This window comes from Miniopterus schreibersii (genome assembly GCF_964146895.1).
Source record: "Miniopterus schreibersii genome assembly, chromosome: X".
NCBI classification, from domain to species: Eukaryota; Metazoa; Chordata; class Mammalia; order Chiroptera; family Miniopteridae; genus Miniopterus; species Miniopterus schreibersii.
In genome coordinates, this window is record NC_138104.1 from 25,632,421 (window position 1) to 25,655,459 (window position 23,039).

At 39.2% G+C, this 23,039-nt stretch overlaps 1 protein-coding gene across 4 annotated transcripts in view; it reads left to right on the forward strand.

Moving 5' to 3' along the window:
• The first annotated feature begins 8,372 nt into the window (after positions 1-8,372).
• MORC4 (MORC family CW-type zinc finger 4) overlaps positions 8,373-23,039 on the forward strand; it is a 61,217-nt gene continuing 46,550 nt past the window's right edge. For 2 of the 4 annotated variants that reach the window (XM_081124987.1, XM_081124988.1), the window contains exons 1-5: positions 8,376-8,739; positions 8,858-8,930; positions 14,636-14,768; positions 19,822-20,039; positions 20,763-20,910. In XM_081124987.1, coding sequence (XP_080981113.1) covers positions 8,638-8,739; positions 8,858-8,930; positions 14,636-14,768; positions 19,822-20,039; positions 20,763-20,910 — 674 coding nt within the window. In that variant the 5' untranslated portion in view covers positions 8,376-8,637. Of the gene's footprint in view, positions 8,740-8,857; positions 8,931-14,635; positions 14,769-19,821; positions 20,040-20,762; positions 20,911-23,039 lie in introns of all 4 variants that reach the window. The other 2 variants (XM_081124989.1, XM_081124990.1) reach the window with 2 other exon arrangements.

Genomic DNA, 23,039 nt, shown 5'->3' on the forward strand with positions numbered 1-23,039 from the left:
GGAAACTTGTGTTATGGCTTTTTTACTGTGGAGCCACAGTGATGGCATTTGTATGCAGTCATTCACTGCTTTTGTTTATTGGTGTGCAGTGGCTGCAAGGCTTGGAGAAGGCCAAACCTTAGACTTTCAGCAGCTCCCTTGGCCACTCAGGATTGCTTCTCTGTCTTGGGGAGCTGGAGAAGGGTGGGGGGGGCCTCTGACCCTAGATTCCAATCAGGAGGCCAAATACTTGGGAAGAAACAAAGCTTTTGTTTATACACCAAGTCCCTCAAGTAGTAAACACGCCAATACTTGTGCAGCATTCCAGTTCCCCAAAGTGCGTGAGACAGATGGACCACACACCTTAGAAGAAGGCAGTAAATGGGCAGTTTTAGAAGTTCCAAGTTTTGAGACAAATAAGAAAAAAGGAAAACAAGGCTCTCAAAATGTGCTGTGCTGAGAGGAAGAAATGGCTGTGGGTCACTCCACTAGGAAAACTTTGGATGTTCATCTCAGACATAAGGGTTCTGGTTAAACATCACCAGAATGGGCATCTATTTATTTTCCTTCACATCTATTTGTCCCCTAGGAATGCCATGTTCTATTTACCTTTCCATAATTGCAATTCCGGCTCCTCTGGCTTCTCCTCCAACCTTGTCACTCCTTATGACAATTGCACCCATCTGACTTTTTTGTTTTTAAATATATCTTTATTGATTTCAGAGAGAGGAAGGGAGAGAGAGAGAAAGATAAAAACATCAATGAGAGAGTTGTCATTGATAGGCTGCCTCCTACATGCCCCGTACTGGGGATCGAGCCCACAACTCAGCCATGTGCCCCAAGCGGAATCCAATCTCAATCTACTGGATCCTAGATCGATCGATGCTCAACTGCTGAGCCATGCCCCTCAGCCATGCTCCTGACTTTTGATGGTTATACTCAGCCATAGATTCTCTATCTTTTCAGAAGGCTACCATCCCCACTGCTGTCATGAGTCTAGTTCTGTAACAACCATTTCCATTGTCAGGCCTAACCTGCAGAGGAGAGCCACTGCTGCATTTCTTAGTGGTGCTGGTGTGCCTCTTACCAGCTTGTTTCTCATCCTTGGTAAATGGTGTATCCTGTCCCTTTCTGTTTGAGTTTTCCAGTTTTGTTAGTATATCCACTCTAGTATGCTCAGTTCTGAATCTTTTCATTCCCTTTTCCACTACTGCCACAGCAATGCTGGCATTTCAACCTCACTTAGTGTGCATCATCACTTTTTCTATACTACTAGGCACCATCCTAGTAATGAGTTTCTACTATCTCTTATGGTCATTGCCAGGGTGTTAAATCTTATATTCCAGGAGAGTGTTTGCACATTGATAAAGTCCCCTTTATCCAATCTTATAGTCCAGCTCCCTTGGTCAAGCACTTTCAGAATCCAATTTCAAGTGAATTCTTGAAGTTCCTGCCAATCCATGCTGGCTCAGTCTTGCAACTCCTTGGGGTATAGTAATTTTCCTCTCTTATCAGGCCTAGCATGTTAATACTATGCCTTAACCCTTGTTGTGGGCCCACTGACCAGTAGGGGAAGTGAGTGCACATATTTTCTTATAGGGGAAAAGCTCTGCATCATATCCAAGCAAGAAGGGGGGGGGGTGTATTAGTAAGGAAGTTGGGCCAATTCTTCAGGCTCAGAGGATTCAGGGAAATCTGAGGAATCAAGATTTTGGTGGCATCAATCTAGATATCCCCAAACCATGTGTGAACGTCCTATTCTTTCCCAGGAAGCATCCTGATTTGGGCATAGCAAACCTGTCTCCATTGGGTGTTTAATCTTTGTTGGAGTTCAATAAACACCAAATTCTATGGTGGGCAGTTAGAGAGACATGAGCAGAGCAAGGACTACAGGCTAGGTACAGAAGGTCATCAGGGTGGAAAGCCTCAGGTGCATAGCAATGGACAATTGTAGGGTGGGACCTTGTCCCCAGGGTGGCCTTTCCTCCCCTAGCATGTCTCTGGCTTCGTGGTTTGGACCCCCTGGCCTCTCCTCCTTAGAGATAACATGTAGGCCTCAGTTGTAATTCAGCTCCAGGCTCAGAAAAGCAACAAAACCAGTCATGGCTGACCTCAGGACCAGCTGCTACCAATCAGTGGCGACCACAACCCTGAAAAGACACACCTAGAAAACTGCTGAATATTCTATTGAGATCTTCCCCTGGGACCTCCCCTAAAATCTCCACCCTTAAAACCGTTATGACAGAGGACCCAGTACACTCTCCCTCCTGGGAGGAGCATGCCCATCCCATCCCTTCCCCTTCCCCTTCCCCTTCCCCTTCCCCTTCCCCTTTCCCTTCCCCTTCCCCTTCCCCTTCCCTCTTTCTCATTCTCCATCTCCTCTCACCCCCAGGCATGTTACCATTAGCTCCCTCACTCCCAAGCTCCAGGGGCCCTTCCTTTACCTCTATAACTTGTTTCCTAAGGCCATTTCTTCTAGGAATTACTTCATCTACCTCTGTGATTTACCAATAAATGTTCCCGTACAGTTTAGGTCTTGGTTCTGAATTCTTTCCTAGCCAGAGCTCAAGTACCTAGGTTGCTGAACCCCAGGTCCCATCTGACCCCACCAGTCTAACACCTGGTGCTGTTCCCACCACCTACCACAATTCTATTTATTTTATAGCCACTCTTTCCCCATATTTCTCAAACACTTAATACATCACACCAGTTCTCTGCCCCCTTCTACCAGTATACCATCCTAATTCACCACCTGGTGAACATCTTAACAATAATAGGACTGCCATCTTGTGGCAGGGCACTATCTGTGCTCCACCTACACTCTGTGATGTGGTCCTCATTGTCAATTACGAGGTGAGTAATCTAGCTCCTAAATCCCATCTAAGTGACGGATTTCTTAAATAACTCTCAGTTTCAAGTGTCATAATTTGAGTTCCCCAGGAAGCTGACTCCAAGATAGAATGTAGTGGGCAGAATGCTTATTAAGAGGTGTCTATCAGATTAACACCTGTGGAAGAAAGCAGGCATAGGCAGAGGAGGAAGTCGAGCTGCAAAGCGGGTCCAACAGTAACCTCAGTCAACCCCACAGAAAGATCTGGAGTGACCCTTCAGAATTGTCCTAAGTTAGACTGAGTCAAGCCTTTATACCCCTTCTTTGCTAGTCCCTGTGGGCTGCCCCAGAAAAATGTGTGACCTTGAGTGAGGCAACTCCCTGTACCTGAGGCAATCCCTGAAGGGCTAACAGCTGAAGGCAACTTGCCAACAGTTCTCTCAGCAGCTCAGCAAAAAAAGTTCTTTATTGAAATTGGAGATGGGCTGGCACATCATAGTATCCACTACATGCACCAACTCTTTAAAAATTTTCTATTAAAAGTAAAGAATTAAGCATTTATGCTATCCTTCCAATATAAATTGTATTTCAGAGTAATCATATAGCTATGGTTGATGAGACTAAATTCTAACAGAAGAATCCAGTTAATAAATTACAAGAAATTATGGGATTAAACTATCATCGTTTTGCAACCCCAATAAATATTTTTCAAACCTCTCTGAGCCTTAGTGGTAAGCTGTGAGTAATATCTAGGCAGTTTACATAGCTGGCTCATAATCTCACAGGGCTACTGGCTCATGGGGACATTTCACAGCAGGAGTGATGATGATGGCTCACCTCGAGCACAGTGCTGGGTCCCTGCCAGGCAAGCACATCCTGTGCAGCATCTTTAGACCCTGCAGCACCCATATGAATCCTCTCTTCCAAGTTCAGGGAAACAAACAAACAAACAAACAAAAATGACCATCAACTGATGAAAATATAAAGTAAAAGGTTGATGGGGAACTTTATGCAGTAGCACCTTGTTTTATTGTGCTTTACTTTATTCACAGATATTGCATTATTTTACAATTTGAAGATTGTGGCAACCCTGCCTCAAGCAAGTCTATTGCTGCCATTTTTCCAACAGCATTTGCTCACTTCATATCCCTGTGTCATATTTTGGTAATTCTCACAATATTTCAAACTTTTTAATTATATTTATTATGTTATATATAATCAGTGATATTTGATGTTACTATTGTAATTGTTTTGGGGCACCACAAACCACACCTGTATAAGATGGAGAACTTACTTAAATGTTGTGTGTGTTCTGATTGCTCCACCAACTGCCTGCTCTCTTCCTCTTCAACAGTTTCACTATTCCGTGAGATAAAATAATATTGAAATTAGGCCAATTAGTAACCCTATGATGACCTCTAAGTAGTCAAGTAAAAAAAAGAGTTGCATGTCTCTCACTCTAAATCAAAAGCTAGAAATGATTAAGCTCAGTGAGGAAGGCATGTTGAAAGTCAAGATAGGCCAAAAGCTAGGCCTCTTGCACCGAACAGTTAGTCCTCTTGAGAATGCAAAGGAAATGTTCTTGAAGGAAATTGAAAGTGTTACTCCTGTGAACACATGAATAATAAGAAAGTGAAACAGCCTTATTTCTGTTATGGAGAAAGTGTTAGAAGATCAAACCAGCCACATTATTCTTTTAAACCAAAGCTTAATCCAGAGCAAAGCCCTAACTCTCTTCAATTTTATGAAGCCTGAGAGAGGCGCGGAAGCTGCAGAAGAAGTTTAAAGCTAGCAGATGTTGGTTCATGAAATTTAAGGAATGAAGCCTTGTCCATAACATAAAAGTGCAGGGTGAAGTATCAAGTGCTGATGTAGAAGCTCCAGCAAGTTATCTAGAGGATGTAGATAAGATAATTAATGAAGGTGGCTGCATTGTGTTAAGGGCTAATGAAGCTGGTGGCTTTAAGTTGAAGCCAATGCTCATTTACCGTTCCAAAAATCCTAGGGCCCTTTAGAATGATTCTAAATCTACTCTGTCTGTGCTCTATAAATGGAACAACAAAGCCTGGATGACAGCACGTTTGTTTACAACATGGCTTATTGAATATTTTAAGCTCACTGTTGAGATCTGTTTAGGAAAATAAGACATCTTTCAAAAATATTACTGCTCATTGACAATGCACCTCATCACCCAAGAGCTCTGATGGAGATGTACAATGAGAATAATGTTGTTTTCATTCCTACTAACACAACATCCATTCTGCAGCCCATGGATGAAGGAGTAAATTCAACTTTCAAGTTTTATTGTTTAATACATTTTATAAGGCTATAGCTGCCATAGATGGTTATTCCTCTGGTGGATCTGGGCAAAGTAAAATAAAAACCTTCTGTTAAAGAACTCAATAAACTGATGAACAGAATAGATTCAATTACATGGAAGCATATATCAGACTGACAAATGTCAGAGGGATGGAGGAGGGTGGGTGGGTGGAGGGGAAGAGCATAACCAAAGAATTTATATGCATATGTGCACAACCCAAGGACATGGATAATGGTGGGGAGAGGGACTGGGGAGGGGGATGGGACGGGGTGGAATGGGTCATTGGGGAGAAAAAGGGACATCTGTAATATTTTAAACAAAAATAAAATTAAGAAAAAAAAAACAACCTTCTGTAGAGGATTCATCATTCTAGATGCCATAAGAACATCGGTGACTAATGGGAGAAGAGGTCAAAATATCAATATTAACTGGAATTTGGAAGAAGTTGATTCCAGCCCTCACGGATGACTTTGAGGAGTTCAAGACTTCAGTGGAGGAAGTAACTATAGATGTTGTGGAAATAGCAAGAAAACTAGAATTAGAAGTGGAGCCTTGAAGATATGACTAAATTGCTGCAACCTCAGGATAAACTTTAACAGATGAGGAGTTGCTTCTTATGAATGAGCAAAGATAGTGGTTTCTTGAGATGGACTCTACTCCTGTTGAAGATGCTGTGAACGTCATAGAAATGATGGCATAGGATTTAGAATATTACATAAATTTATTTGACAAAGCAGAGGCTTTGAGAGGATTAACTCCAAATTTGAAAGAAGTTCTACTGTGGATAGAATGCTATCAAAGAGCATCTAATGCTACAGAGAAATCATTCCTGAAAGGAAGAGTCAATTGATGAGGCAAACTTCATTATTGTTTTATTTTAAGAAATTGCCACAGCCACCCCAACCTTCAGCAACTACTACCCTAATCAGTCAGCAGCCATCAATGTCCAGGGAAGACCCTTCACCAGTAAAAAGATTATGAGTTAGATTATTAAGGGACAGATGATGGTTAGCATATTTTAGCAGTAAAGTATTTTTAAATTAAGGCATGTACATTGTGGTTTTGGACATAATGTTATTGCATACTTAATAGACTACATACAGTATAGTGTAAATATAACTTTTATATGCACTGGGAAACCAATAAATTCACATGACTCGCTTTATGGTAATATTCACTTTATTGGGGTTGTCTGGAACTGAACGCAAAATATCTCTGAGGTATCCCTATGGTGGAACATTCAGGCTCCCTCCACTGGAACTAACTGATCAATCTGAACATCACTAAGTACTGAGCAGTATATACTTCATAATGCAATGCAATAGGAAGTATACAACACTATCTATGAGCATTCCTGCTTAAAAAGAATTGTACTGAAATCTAGTGAAGACTTTAGAGCCAATTTGTGATTTATAGTTAAGTTATGCTTACTCCTCTAACAAGAAGAGCAAGCTAAGTGACAACAAAAAGACACAAACAGACAAATGAGAATGTAGGCATTCAACATTACAAGTGACTTCGTTTCTTCAACAACTTAATAGCATGGAAAAAAAAAGAAAGAGACTGTTTTAGATTAAAGTAGACTGCAGACACATAACCAAGTGAAATGCGTGCATCTTGTTTGGATCTAGATTTAAACAAACTAAATGCAAAAAAATATTTTTGAGATAATTGAGGAAATCAGAATATGGACTGGATATTAGAGGATAGCAAATAATTGGTATTTTGTTTAGTGTGAAAGTGGCGATGTGGTTATGTCTTTAAGAAAATTGCATGTTTTCAGAGGACACTGAAGTGTAGAGGGTAAAATGACATGATATTTGAGATTTGCTCTAAAATGTTTACAGAAATAAAAAAGAAAATAATATATAAAGCAGGTATGGTAAAGTCTTGATAAATTTTTGAATCTGAGTATTCAGTATTTGGGGATCTGTTATATCATTCTCTGTAATTTTATGTATTAAAAAAATTAAAGATAGATATACAAAAAGAAATTCAAAAGGCCCAAGAAGGAGGTGATGATGCTGAAAGGATGTAAACATGTACTTACAGAAAAGATGAAAATATATAATAAACATGTTAGAAGATATTCAGCTTTACTGGTGGTTGGAGAAATGCAAATTAAAACAATAAGGAGACACTATTTTTTATTCAAAACATTGGCAAAAAAAAAAAAAGATTGGTCAGATCAGATTAGGACTATCTAGTTCTGACCATTTCTGGGAGGGCAAATCACCTCCCACTATTTATTAAGTATACTATTAAATATTCTTTAAGAGTAAACATGATATTAGACACAGCAATATTCTGTAGAAATAACAGTATCAGAAATTAATAATCTGTACATGAGGTTGTTTGAAACAGTATTTTTTGTATTATCAAAAAAAAGTTGCAAACAACCTGAATTATCATAGAGGAATGGTCAAATTATGGTTCATCAATACCAGGGAACGTTATATAGTTTTAAAAATTAAAATTTTTTTCTATGATCAAACACTATATGTTTAATAGTATAAAGTTTAGAAAGTACTAATAAGAAAAAAAGGAAAAAATTCATAATTCCAGATGTGGAGAGATCATCTTGGAATATATCCTTGTGTTTCTCAGGGTGTGTGTGCGTGTGTACGCATGCATATGTATGTATACTTGTTTTTCCAATACTTGTTTTTCAAATAAAAAAAGGTATCACATTACACAGTATGTTGTAACCTCTTGTTTCCTTCATTCCCTCATGAATATTTTCCACATCAATATTCACTCTGTAACTTAACCAATCCCTATGTTAGGGTACTTAAGTGCATTCCAATTTCTCCTTTTATAAACAGTCTACCCCCAGGCCTGCAAAGCTTTGAAGATGATTTGCCAATAGCCTTCTAGAAAGTTCTGGGTGCTTGGGGGGACGTTTGAGCCAGAGTAGTCGGAATGTTTTCCCATTGCGAAAGTCTGCTATCTCCCCAGATAGCAGCACAACTGTGGTCTTTAGAACTTCTAAGACTTGTCTTATCCTGCCCGTTAGTCATGCAGCCTGAGACTCTGTTCCAGAAATCCTTACACGCTCTCCCTCTCCTCGCCTCATTCCCGCCCCTCCCCCCGCCCCCCGCCCCCCGCTTCCCTGCCCCCGCCCCCCGCCCCCGTCCCCCTCCCCCCGCGCTTTCCCGCTTGGCGGCCTGGCCTATGGCAAACGCCAAGAATTAATTAGGGGCGGGGATCAAGAAGAGGCTGTCAGGAGGTCGCCATATTTCTGTACGGCCGGAGGACTACAGGCAGTCGGTGGGTCTGGAGAGGTGCTAACAGGGCGGGGCCACCGCTCAGCTCTGCCCGCCTCACCCCTCCCGCCCCGGACAGGTGGCTGGAGCGCGCCCCGCCCCCGCCAGCTGCGGGTGGGAGCGAGAGAGGGCCGGCCCGGGACAGCCGCGGCCAGCTGCGAGTGCGAGTGAGTGAGCTCCAGCCCGGGACGGCCGGGCAAGTAGTCTGGAGGCAGCAACCGAGTATCGTGGCGGCCAAAAAAATGCTCCTGTACCGAGGGGCCCCCGTGGGCCCTGGCGCGCCGGGCAGCGGGCTGGCCCGGCCAGGCAGCAGCCCGCAGGCATTTGGGATCCGCCTGAGCACGGTAGGTCTGGGACCCGAGGGGGCGGACGCGTGCGCGGGCCCCGGGGCTGCGGGGGGCGCGCGGGGAGGGCCCGGCGGGCCGAGGCCTCACGCGGGACGGGACCTTCTCTCACCCCCAGATGAGCCCCCGCTATCTACAGAGCAACTCCAGCAGCCACACGCGACCCTTCAGTGCCATCGCGGAGCTGCTAGGTGAGTGGTGAGGGCGGGCCTGGCCCCGATCGCCCAAGGCAGTGGTGCCAACGTGGTGCCGTGGACGCGAGAGGAATGTGAGGAGCCGCGCGGGGCGGGCCGGGGCTGGGGTGGGGGCGTCGGGACTGGCCCCCGCTCCACAAGCGGTGGAGGAGGAGGGCTCTCTAACCAGGGACGAGTTTCTGCGAATAAAGCTGAGGAAACAAGGTGTTTCCAATGAGTTAGGACTCCTATGTGGGTTTTCTCTCTGGCTCGTGATGTTCCAGGCATTTTAGGATAGCTTAGTAAATAATAGAAAGGAGATGGGGCCCTAAGGCAGCTGGGCTCCACAGGGACTGACTACGGCCGGCCGAAAGGCGCTGAGCTAGCACAGAGGCATTGTAGTGCACCCAGTAGGATCATGAGGAAAGGTCTGGAAAACGGAGTTCTTTAACTTTGGGGACCAAAGAATCTGGGAATGATGGGACATTTCTTAAGAGATGACACGAGTGCATTTGGCTCCCTGCTACTGCAGAGGGCTAGGTCCATGGTCCACGAGCGCCCTCACACCGCTGGAATGAATACTGAGCACTTAACCTCCCCTTCCACCAATGTTTGCTTTTAAAGCATTTTCAGTTCATCCCTTGAAGCCAACCAAGTACACCAGCTTTTGCAGCAGTGTGCTAAATACTATGTGGAAAGCAAAGAAGAAAACCATTCCTGGACAAGATGCAGCAGCATACAAAGCACATTATAAATGTTTCAAAAACTTAAAGGAGGGAGAAATATTTATGGGGCAAGGTAGCACAGAACTAAATCTTGAAAATGGTTTCAGAGCTCCCCAAGTGAACCCCAATTCCTACTTAAGCAATAGCTGTGGCCATGCTGTGTGAGTTGTCTTGGGCAAGAAGTCAGTGGGCAGCAGGAGAGTTATTTGGAAGGGTGACAGGGAACTTTGATGATGAGTTTGACCATAAAACAGAATGCTTACAATATGTATGACTGTCCATTAGAAGGTGCTGGGGAAAAAGTGGCATTGACATATTTTGAATCCTAGAGAACAGGGACTATATCTTTAAAGTTTTGTACCATGCCTAAGTGAAACTCTGCACAGTGGAATGAGGTCTATGTGCATGTAACTTAATAAAAGAAAAAAAGAGAGGGAAAAGTGACAATTTACTTAGTGGGGAATAGGAGACAAATGTACTTTTCGATCAGCTAAGCTCACAGTGACACTGTGCAAAACCATATGTGTCTACTGTGTACTGAACTTTATGGATGATCTTTAATTCTTTGTAAGTATGATTTTTGTCTTAAGCATTAACCTAAGCCTGGCCTAAGCAGTCCCATATGAATACAAGTTTTTATGAGTATTTTATATATACACACACATGCATGCCTACATATATATGTGTATGTGTGTGTGTATATATATACAAACATATATTTTAAATCCAAATCACAACTATTTGTGGTCATATTAATAATAGGGAAAAGGGAGAACAAAGTGTTAACTGGTAATCCAAAACTTTCAGTGTAGGTTTTCCTTCAACAGTTTTCTCCTCTACTTGTGCATTAATTTTCTAGTGAATCATTCATTTGATAAATATTTATTGAGTACTCACTGTGGGCAAGGCCACCATGGTAGGTACAAAAATTCACTCTTCTAGTAAGAAAGATAAAATATGTACAGAAGGTTTATGCTTTGTATAACAACAAAATGAAAAGTGATATATCAGTAAAGATATACACATTCAAGTGCTGTGGGGGTTTAGAGGAGAGAGGGATGACTTCCAGCCTACCAGGAAGAGGAGGGTTAGGGAAAGCTTTGTAGACGTGATATTTGAGCTGAGATTTGAAGGATTGGGACATGTGGATATGGGTGTGGGGAGGGGAGGGCATTCCAGGCAAAAGTAACAACTGCATGAACAAAGGCATAAAGAATACTGAGTAGTTGAGTTTAATTAGAGCATGAAGTTCACAAATAGTCAAAACCCTAGGTCCTTAGGGAGTTTATAAAGAGCTTTCACAAATACATTTTTAATTTTACCCTTTGATGTAAATGGTATTATTATTATTCTCATCCCACAGATGAGGATACAGAGGCTCAGAGCATTTAATTTACATTTCCAAGGTTACATATCTAGTAAGTGGCAGATCCAGGACTCAAACACAGGTCTTTTTGACTCCAAGTACCAAGTAAAGAATGAAGTTAAAAAGGCCCACTGGGACCAGGATGTGATGAGAGGCTTGGATATTTGGCCTTTTTAGTCTGAAGTTTTCTGAGCAAGGGAATGTCGTGGTCAGAGCTGTGCTTCAGGAAAGTTAATCTTGCAGCAGTGTATAAGATGGATTGGAGAAGAGAGAGACTTGGTTTTAAAAGACTGGTGAGGAGGTTATCACAATAACCCAGATGAGAGGGAATAAATTCTGTAAACTAAGAAAGTGACAATGGGAATAGAGATAGCAGAATATGAGAGAGCCTAAGGATGTGTATAGGGTAAGAGAGAGGGAGGGATAAAAATGACTTTTGAATATCAAACTTGTGGTCATTTGAATGCTGACACTGTGTGTGTGTGTGTGTGTGTGTGTGTGTGTGTGTGTGTGTGTGTAGAACAGAGGAAGAATAGCTTGTGTCAGAAGATGATGACCTTAATTTTAGACTAAAATACTTTTAGATACTTGGAGGATGTCTCTAGGGCAACAGCTTGATCCTGGTGAACTTGCAGGCCATCCTTCTGGGACAGGAGAGGATGGGAGACTTGTGAGGCACTACCTGAAAGCCATCTCCTGAGAGGAGATAAATGGTAATGGAAGGAGATTTGACTTGCAGTGGTGAACACACAATATAATATGCAGATGATGTATTATATACCTGAAATTGTACACCTGAAAGCTATATAATTTTATTAACCAATGTCACCAAATAAAATCAATTTAAAAGCCATCTCCCCACTCCCCAGCCTGTCTCTCCAGGGAGGCTGTCATGGGACAATTTTTCATTAATGCCTTCCCAGTTCTCATGAGGAATGAGGCTTCAGTTACAATACTTTTTTTTTTTTTTTTTTTTTTTAGAAGATCAGGGATCAGATGGACCAGGTTAGGGAATGAGATAGCTTGCCTGCAATCTGGTTTTTCATGCTCTTGCCTAAGTGGTGGGTGAGGAGAGGTAGAGATAGAGTCCTCCAACTAAGGGTTGCATGGGCCAGGTTAGAAGAGATAAGACTCCTTGGTATCTGGTAGCACATACGATTGTGTGGGCCAGGTTAGGGGATAAAGACATCTCAGGATCTGCTAGTGCAGCCCTTGCCTAAGTAGTGGATAAGGGGAGAACAGTAGGAATTCTCTCATTGTCCTACCTGTTCATAAGGCTGGATGGGCTGGGCCATGGGAGAAAATAGATTCCCTGGGATCTGGCAGTATAAATTTTTGGAAGGTTAAGCAACAAGAGGTAGGGTTGAAATCAACCACCAGATTGGTGCTTTTATTACAAATTCATTTGTTGAGGCTGATCTTGTTATTATTATAATTTCATTTGTTAAGGCTAAATGAAAGGCCACTTAAAACCGAAAGTAAGTGCAAAGCTGAATTTACTGCTGTGACTGCCTCACTGATTTCTTCCCTGCGGCTCCAACTGACCCTGGCCTCTTGCATACCCCCTCCCCCCTGTGCTCTACTAGCTTCCAGCCAAGGAGATAAAATATCTAGCTGCTCCTGGCAACTACCTTGTAACTCCTGAAGTGCCTGTGTTAAAAACTCTTTGGTATGTTCCTGTAAAGAAGCATGCAGTAAAGTTTGGGCAAAATTTGCACTAAAGAGGAAAAAAGTAAAAGTGATTTTATGAGAGGCCTGCAAGCTGATTCATTGAATACACTGCTATATGAATAAGGAATTGGAATTGATATACGTTACATTTTTGAACTGTGAATGTTTGTTTACAAAATGTTAGAAAAAATTTCTCTACGTGCAAAATTTTCAAAGTAGACGTGATATCCTGTTGGTTGACAAATTAAAGGTATCATTCTCGATGGCCCTGGCTTTCTGCCAGCAGGAGTGACTGATAGGTCTTAAAACAATTCAAGGCCTGCTTGCCAAGTAGTTTCTTGAAACAATGTGGACAGCTTCAGAATGCTGGATTCTTCTATCAGTTAAAGAAAAAATCGGCTGCCTCTTTTACAAAGTAAAACTTGTATTTCTGATAAAGCCGCTTTTGCATGTCAAACTTATAATTCCTGCCAAAAGTTGGCCCACTTGATCTGCAACATGACACAGAGTTTTGGGCCCACCTAGTCCTTAAAGATTGACTCCATCAGACCTCTTAACCCCCTTCTAGGACTATTGGTGATGTCTTACTACTGTTACGACTTTTTCAGGTTACAATCACTGACAGTTTTATCACTGATTCTGGCAACATCATTGTGGCCCTTGAAATTAATCTGTGTCTTATTTTATATGATGGACATTCCGCACATCCCACACATCCAAGTGGTTATAACCAATATTGTTAATTGCATTGTAAAAATTGATATTTTTTTATATATGTAATACTTCTCTTGTAAGTCATGTTCCCAGTGGAGGAATGCCAAATTTGAACAGTGGTAATGGGGCCAGTATACAGCCAGCCCCCCACTGGATCTCTCAGCCGAGCCCCATGGTATCAGTAAAGCAGTATAGGATGCCAGGGAAAGGGAAAAGGGTGGAAGGGAAGGTCTCAGTCTTGATTAAAGAGCTAGTAGAGACAGGAGTGCTTAAGAAACCTATCCAACATATTGCACAAACTGCCCTCCCACTTGGTCCAGTGAATCCTAATGAGACAGTTACACTACATGTGTCAGTGACTGACTATTACGTAAACTGGCACCTGTGGCAAAAAGATATGGCCACTAAACAAAAGCACTTCGGTGTTTTGGACATGATGCATATGTTAGAATATGGCTATATTTGAAGTCTTTGGAGTCTTAAATAATTAACCTATTATGAAGACCTAACTCAGGAGGAATTGTGAAACTTTCTCTCTATATTTTTTTCTACTTTAATTCTTTGTTCTCCATTTAATGAGGGTTGGACAGCCTCACCTTTAAGACTATTACATAGTACCTAAGCAGAAGCACTTTCTCCCTAAGCAAGCTTGTTACCATCACTGGGATCTAGGCAGTCAATTAATGTTTTCATTTTAACTTCTAACTCTTTCAACACCTCTTAGGCTATAAACAGGGATAGTGATGATATCTATGTTCTTTAACAGAGGAGTGGATGTAAAAAAGTAGAAAATAAAATTTTCACAAGTAAACTGTATTGTGTATAATATGCATCTATTTGTACCAAAATTGTGATTTAGCTCTTCTCCATAGCCACCCTTTACTGTGTATGTTCATGAGCAGTGGCTAAAAGACAAGAAGTAATAAGATGAAAACAGAGCATAATGCTTTGTATATAGGAAGAGTTATTTTTCCCACAGACCCCGAAGATTGAAGGGAAAAAAGAGATCACAGATCAGACTTTATATGAAAAAAAAAAAAAATCAGCTTATACCCCCGTCTGCTATCATATCTATTGTTTTCTATAATATAGTATGTGCACTACCATTAATGCTTCCTGCTCACCTTCTGGGACATCCACATGAAAGGAATAAAGGACATTTTCAATGTTTTAGGGGCACTGAACTAGAGATTTTAATAGAATATTAGAAAAAGAGATCTAATATCTCAGATTTCTACCTTTTACAGATAACGCTGTAGATCCAGATGTATCTGCCAGGACGGTCTTTATAGATGTTGAGGAGGTCAAGAATAAATCTTGTTTGACCTTTACTGATGATGGATGTGGAATGACACCCCATAAATTACACCGAATGCTCAGGTAAAATGTCTTCATTCTTTGTCTCTTGTCTTGAGTTCATGAACTATAGTTAAGACTTGATGATATTCTTTAATATTTTACTTTCCCTTTATTCATTCAACAAATATTTATTGAGCATATATTATGTGCCAGGGCACTAGTTATGAAATAGACACTGGTTTTGCCCTCACAGAGCATACTGTCTAGCTGACAATTCATATAGTTAAGCAATAATTATAATTTAAAAAATGATAAGTATAATGATAAGAAAGTATAGGATGCCATGGGACAAGTCAGCAGGGGAACACAATCTGATCTAGGAGGTCAGGAAAAGTGCCGTAGGTGAAGTGATAGTTAAACTGAGATCTAAGTGTGAGTAGTCGAATTTAACAAGGTAAAGGAACAGGGGGAAAGGGATAAGAGTTCAGGCAAAGAGAAGAGCAAATGTAAAGACATGGAGGCCATCACTGGTCTGGGACCTTCTCCAATTTATATTAACCTAAATTACTCTTAAATCAGAAGTATTGGAATTGGGATGATCTTTGGACTAAAATTATGAATGTAACTGGACATAATCAAGCCCCATGAAAGATAAATAGAAGGCATTTATACACATAATCTTTGAAGGTTTTGCAATAGAATTTCAAAATCAGGAAATTCTCTTTTCTAGCTGCTGAAGCTGGTGATACAGATTTCTATTGCCACTCCCAGTTCAGCTAATTACTTGAAAAGGTTTGTAGTTGAGAATGTAAGTTTGTACTTGATTATCTTCACTTATCACTCAGTGAAAGATGAGTATTTTCTTAATTCCTTCCTTCTCTCTTCCTTTTTTAGCAGATGAGGTTCATTACTCTCCACGTGGGTTCCTGAACTCGTGTGTGAAGCATGAGTAACAATGGAGGGGTTCTATGGAGGGGAAGGGGCTTCAAACTATAGAACTGGAAAACATTCATTTAGTTGTAGTTCTCTTTGAAGGTATTCTAATTCTGTAACCCTGTTTGTAGGGAAATCCTGTTGATCCATGAAAGAAAATAAATGAAACTTGGGCATAACTAATTATAAATTTGGTTATGTTTTACCACTTGGCGGTCTGTGTACCTTGTGTCTCATACCCTCATAATTAGAAAAATGTTTGAGGAAAGTGTCTAGAAGTGACATAAGAAAGTGGCCAGTATGTTGGTAAAGTTATGGAGCTGGCCCTATCTTTTAACTTATAGCATCACTTTTGTCTGCTAAAGTTAATATTTTATATTAAGATAAATACAATTTTAGGTGGGAATGAAACCAGAATATTTGTATGTCTAATTCTGTATGTAGTAGTTTTTTTCCTAAATCACTTATCTTCTTACTGACTCCTCACCACACCTTATTCCAGTGACGAAGTTGTTAAATACTGAGCCCAGATCTTACCGCTTTACATTTCATCTGTGGAAACTACATCTGTGAAAGTTGGTGCTTATAGTTACAAGGCAGGAGGAAGAAGGAGGATGGTTTTAAAATAATTGCAACAATTTTTGTTTGAGATTCATTAAACAAATTTTTACTGAACATCTATGTAAAAGTCACTAGAGATAAAGTGGTGACCCAGACAGACATGATCCTTGCTCTCAAGGGACTGACAGTTTAACAAGAACTATAGAAAAGTATTGATTACAAGTAATACTACTAAATAGGCTATCCCTCCTAGTGATAACTGCTATGAAGGAAGAGTACAGTTTCTGTGAGAGCATTTAACGGAGGGATCTGCTCTAATCTATGGAATCCAAAATGGCTACCCTGAAGAAATGGCATTTGAGTTGAAATATGAAGGGTGTGTATCATTCATTTAAAATTTCATTTCTTTCATGAGGAACAAACAGACGTAAACAGGCAGAAACTTCTTTTGCCCTAGCATTTTTTGACATTATCATGCCAAATATGTTTCCCACCAATTTGGGCTGGGAAATTGTTCCTTATATTTAAAAATTAATTTTAAATAATTTTTAATGTGTCCTGGATTATATATGATATATGTGCTAGATTTTATTTCTGATCATATCTTAAAACAAACTTGAATCTGTTAGAAGGTCCCATTTATTTAGAAGAGATCATTTATCCGATCCTAACTTGTAGCCAAGGATTCCACTTACCACAATTTCTCTTTTAAATAATTGAACCTTAGAGGTAGCTAGCTTTGAAAATTATTATTAGGTATATTAATTTTTCTTATATTGGTTTGGGCACATATTGCTTTTATATTTAGAAAAAATAATAGAGGTAGATATGCAAAATTATTAAGCCTGCAGAAATTCTATTTGATCTATAACATTTCTTATAATCCTATCCACATTTTCCAGTTCTTTGTGCTAATCTTTCTATTTTCAGGCTAGTAAAATAGTTATGTAATTGCAGCAACAGTTTTTCCCATAAATACACAATCCCATGAAAATCAAATTAAATAGGAAAAGCCTATCAAATTTAAGGTCCACAATTCTCTTTAGCTTCTTCAGTTAGTGTGTGAACCAGCTAGTCTATATATTCAGCTGCCTTTTTCAGCAAGGTGGAAAACCTGTTCTTTCAGAGGTCAAGGATTAAAAGCAGCAACAGATCCATGGATTGAAGATATTTGCTACCTCTGCTCAGAAGTGCATTTCCCAGTAGGTCATTTCTAAAACAACAGCAAGAGAATAGCAGTGTGCTTAGTCTTTCATTCTTTTATATTGCATATTACATCACCAATATATCTAGGAAACAGCAGTGCCCACCCTTGTATGTGCATGGATTTGCTAAGGTTTGTTTCATTGGTCAGAATCCCAATTTAAATTCACCTCTCTAGAGTCTAGAATCTTGACATTTTGATAAAGTCAGGAACAAGCTGCTGTCTTCCTGAATAACACTCAAAGAGCTGGTATCCAAGCCCCCTTAGTGTATAAATACTGTTGTCTCTTACACAAGAGGATAGAGTGGGACTTAGTGAAGAGAAACCACGTATCTAAGCCAAGCTATCTCTGTGGAAAATGAGTGAGCTACACTGAACTATACAAAATTCATTCCTACAACTCTATCACTTATTGTGAGGGCTTTTATATTAGGTAGTAATTTGATTAGTATCTGGCATCTATTCTGCAATTTTCAGTTAAATAGAATACCTAACATGGGACTGTTAAGCAGAATAAAAGAATACATGGGAAGAATTAAGTGGAACATAACAATATCCAGAGTTCCAGATTCTCTCTTCTCATTATTCTTGTCCTTTTCCATTTCTCGTTCTAGCCCTGCCCGACTTCTTACTTTCTCAAAATATTGAGAACAATAGTTCAGTAATTTGGTCTTCTCAAACCAAGTAACACAATCAAGGTTTATATTCACAAAGGGGAAAAGAGATGATAGAAAGCTAGGAAATTAAGAAAGTAATATAGTCTCTCTATTTTCACTACTTTCTCTTGACCACCTAATTGAAGCTTTTGTAACATTAGAGGTTTAAGTTCAGATAACCATATAGATTCATTTCATGTAGTAGGTTACTATTTATGAAGAGCCGTGACTTTTATATATGATATTAGATCTGAAGTAGAGCTAGAGGATAGCACATGACAATTCTCAGAGTGACTTCTAGAGTTAGTTTAAAATTCAAGTTTGAGTAGTACTTTATAATATATTGTGCATGAAGTATATAACTTAATCCTCATAATGACCACATCTTTTCTAGCCAGTTTTTTTTCATAAAGAATAGGAATGTCTTAATTTTACCAACTATTATATGTTTATTTCCTGGAATACTAAGGCCCATAGACAGCAGAAACACAACACTCTTTTGGCATTTTCAAAGGAGCTACTGTCCTAGAAATTACTTTTCTCTGTAGTTATATTTATTTGTAGGGTACACAAAGCTCTTGTAAATTGTCTACTCTAGAAAGACTTAATAGTATTATTGTATAACACTTTGAAATAGAAAATTGAAAGGTGGTATTCCTTCTTAGGGAATAAATACAAGCAACAGCCTCAGGAAGTAGAAACCAGGCAACTCAACCTTGCTCAAAAGTATAAGAGCCATGGCCATGCTGCTCAGACATGGCATATAGAGTGTCTATTTTATTCATGTTAGAGAAGCATCTAATCTGTAATATATGAAATCTTTCCTTGGACTATAAACCACAAGGGCAAGAATCATGTCTCTTTAATTAACAGTTTTATCTCCAATATTTAGCACAATGTATGGCACATAATAGGTACTTAGTAAATATTTATTGAATGAATGGTAGTGTACAACATTGTAAACTTAGTCAATCTGGAGAGAAACAGCCCTTAAATTAGTTTTATTTGTAGTGAGGGAAGATATATGAGGAAGATAATAATCATTTTCTAGATTTCATATGTTTAACTTTTTTGGTTTCTATTATTTTGTTGCATGTTTGAATGGAGAATATATGAAAGGGAAAAGATATGACTCCCAGATTAAACTGATCATAAGGGGCTACAGAGATTGTTGAGGTGACTCAGTGAAATGCCCTTAATAGAACAAGAGAGACTTTATACTGCAGCTGTTTGCTGATATTCAGAGGCAGAACTACCTATTTTTATCCCTTGGCCACATTCCAATGAACTGTCCCAGCAGACGAAGCGGAGGGTAAGAATTGGAAGGGTTATCTTTTGGGTGGAGAGTTGAAATTGTTAAGATATATAACCTTTGACTTTCAGATTTCTAGAAGGTGCTGTAACTAGGTTAAGGGATGTCTAGTCTGGTACCTCTGACCACTTCCACTATCTGGTACTTTTGTTACCCTCTATACAGTGTACTCTGTGATAACCACCCTTTTTACCTTACCCTAACCTTACTATTAGCAATCAGAGCCATTTTCTCTAGACTAAAAGGCAGCTACCCATGACCTTTTACAGCTATCTTTGTTAGTGAAAAGAGGCTGCCTTTACATTTAACTTAATAGTTTCCCCTGAAATATCAAAAGAAAAAAAAAGAATGACATTTTACAAGTGTTATTCATTTGTAACCTAAACATTCTGCCTGTCACCCATCTTATGATGCTTTTTATGTTTTTGGTTTCTTTTTTCTGATTTCTTTTTTCTTGTGTAATTACAGCTTTGGCTTTACAGATAAAGTAATAAAGAAGAGCCAGTGTCCCATCGGGGTCTTTGGTAATGGTTTCAAGTCAGGCTCCATGCGGCTAGGAAAGGACGCTCTTGTCTTCACCAAGAATGGGGGTACTCTCACTGTTGGACTCCTATCACAGACCTACCTGGAATATGTCCAGGCCCAGGCAGTTATTGTACCAATTGTTCCATTCAACCAGCAAAACAATATCCTTTTGGGAAATGGAGAATGTTGGTTAAAAATTAGTCTAATCTGATATTTTGATAGAAATTTCTTTCTTCAGGTCAAATCCAGCTATCAATTCAACTGTCCTAAATTTAACTTGAATTTCCCCTTATTAAATGCTTTTTAAAAGTAAGTAGGCCTTTCACAGAAGCCTAGAAATGCTTTTGTTGTATGGAAAATTTCACTGTTATTTGATCTCTATCTCTCCTACACCACCATTACCTTGGTAAAGTTCCCCCTCTCTTTATTTTTCCCCTAAGGGTAGCTACATTTGTATTATACTCCTAGAAACATTCTATTCATCAGCTTATCTGATGGCAGAATCGCTCATTTTCCCATTCCTGGACAAGCTATTATTTCTGTTAGATACCAGGTCATCTTGACCCAAGCAGTACAGCAGTAAAGTTTGAACTCATGACTTCCAAAGGGTCTAAAAATTCAGCCTTTGATTTATTTTGTAAATATAGAACTGTGTTTATTTACATTATATTCTTGAAGCTATATTCTGCAGGGGTAACTGATTTTTGTGTTCATCTCTACAACCTTTATTCATTTTGCCTTTTCTTTTCTTCTATAGCATTAATGTCCATGCTTTATGTCTCTATGTCTATATTTTGTCTAAACATGCAACTCAAAGGCAGATCTTCCTAACTAACAGTATCCTCTTAAAATACTAATTTTTCTTTGACTGCATTTGGTTTTACAAAAAATGATTATTACTGAGGATTCCTTGCCCAGCCTAGAAGCCATCTTGAACTATTCAATTTTCAACAGCGAAAATGATCTGCTGTCCCAGTTTGATGCCATCCCAGGCAAAAAAGGCACTCGTGTTCTCATTTGGAACATCCGCAGGTATAGTATACCAAGGGTGATAGATTCTAATAAGCAAAGGTAGTATGATGAAGTACATCCTAACAAATTTCAAGAGAAGCAGAGTAGATAAATTTTGATAGATATTTGTATCTTATTGCATACTTTTTCTTAATGTTTTTTTACAACCACAGTTCTGTTAGAGAAAGTGGTTCTTATTAGTAAAATGGGGAACTTGATAATATAGACATGCATATCCTGAGGCTATTGCCACAAATAATCAAGACAGTTCAATGTTATTCTAAAATATTTAGAATCCATTATAAATATCTATTTTATATTCATGGACACTGTTTTGAGACAGGTAAATGAAAGTTATATAACTTATTTGACAATGAAAAAGAGACATTAACAAGCATTTTCCTTAAGATAGGGAACAAGACAGGGATGTACGTCTTCACCATGCTTATTCAACATACTCCTGGAACTCCTAGCCACAGCAATCAGACATCCAAATAAAAGGCATCCAAATTGGAAAGGAAGAAGTAAAACTATCCTTACTTGCAGATTATATGACACTGTATATAGAAAGAACCCTAAAGATTCCACCAAAAAACTACTAGAACTGATAAGTGAATTCAGTAAAGTAGCAGGATACAAAATAAATATCCAGAAATCAATTACATTTTTATACACCATTAATGAACTATAAGAAAGGGAAACTAAGAAAACAATCCCATTTACAACTACTTCAGAAGAATAAAATACCTAGGAATAAATTTAACCAAGGAGGTAAAAAGACTTGTACTCAGAAAATTATAAGACTCTGAAGAAAGAAATGGAAGAAGATAGAAATAAGTGGAAGCGTATATCATGTTAATGGATTGGAAGAATTAACATCATTAAATGTCCATAATACCCAGAGAAATTTTTTAGATTCAACAAAATTCTTATTAAAATACCAATGACATATTTCACAGATCTAGAACAAATATTCCAAAAGTGTATATGGAACCACAAAAGACCCTGAATATCCATAGCAGTCTTGAGAAAGAAGAACAAATTTGGAGGAATCATGCTACCTGATATCAAACTATACTACAAGGCTATAATAATCAAAACAACATGATGCTACCATAAAAACAGACATATAGATCAATGGAACAAAAAAGAGAGCCCAGAAATAAACCCACATCTTTATAGTCAACTAATATTTGACAAAGGAGGCAAAACTTACAATGGTGTAAAGATAGTCTATTCAATAAATAGTGTTGGGAAAATTGTACAGATATGGAAAAAAAGAAATGAAACTAGACCACTTTTTTATACCATACACAAGAATAAACTCGCCCTAACCAGTTTTGCCCAGTGGTTAGAGCATTGGCCTGAGGACTGAAGGGTCCCAGGTTCGATTCTGGCTAGAGCATTGGCCTGAGGACTGAAGGGTCCTGGGTTCGATTCTGGCAAGGGCACATACCTTGGTTTCAGGCTCAATCGGGGTACATTTGGGAGGCAACCAATCAATGTGTCTCTCACATCGATGTTTCTCTCTCCCTCCCTCCCTCTCTCTTCCTCCCCACTCTCTCTGAAAAGCAATGGAAAAGATATCCTCAAGTGAGGATTAAAAAAAAAAGAATAAATGCAAAATGAATAAAAGACTTAAATGTAAATTGTGAAACCATAAAAATCCTAGAAGAAAGCATAGGCAGTAAAATCTCAAACATTTCTTGTAGCAATATTTTTTCTGTTATCTCCTCAGGAAAGGGAAACAAGAAAAAATAAACAAATGTGACTACATCAAACTAAAGTTTTTGCACAGCAAAGGAAACCATCAACAAAATGAAAAGAGAACCCACTGAAAGAGAACATATACATCTGATAAGGGGTTAATATCCAAAATTTATGAAGAACTTATAAAACTAAACACCAAAAAAATAAAACAATCCAATTAAAAAATGGGCACAGGAACCTGAATAGACACTTCTCCAAAGAGAACATACAGATGACCAATAGACATATGAAAAGATGCTCAGTGTTACTAATCATCAGAGAAATGCAAATTAAAACCACAATGAGATATAACCTCACACCTGTCAGAATGGTTATCACCAATAAATCATCAAACCACAAGTGTTCTCGAGGATGTGGTGAAAAGGGAACCCTCGTGGATT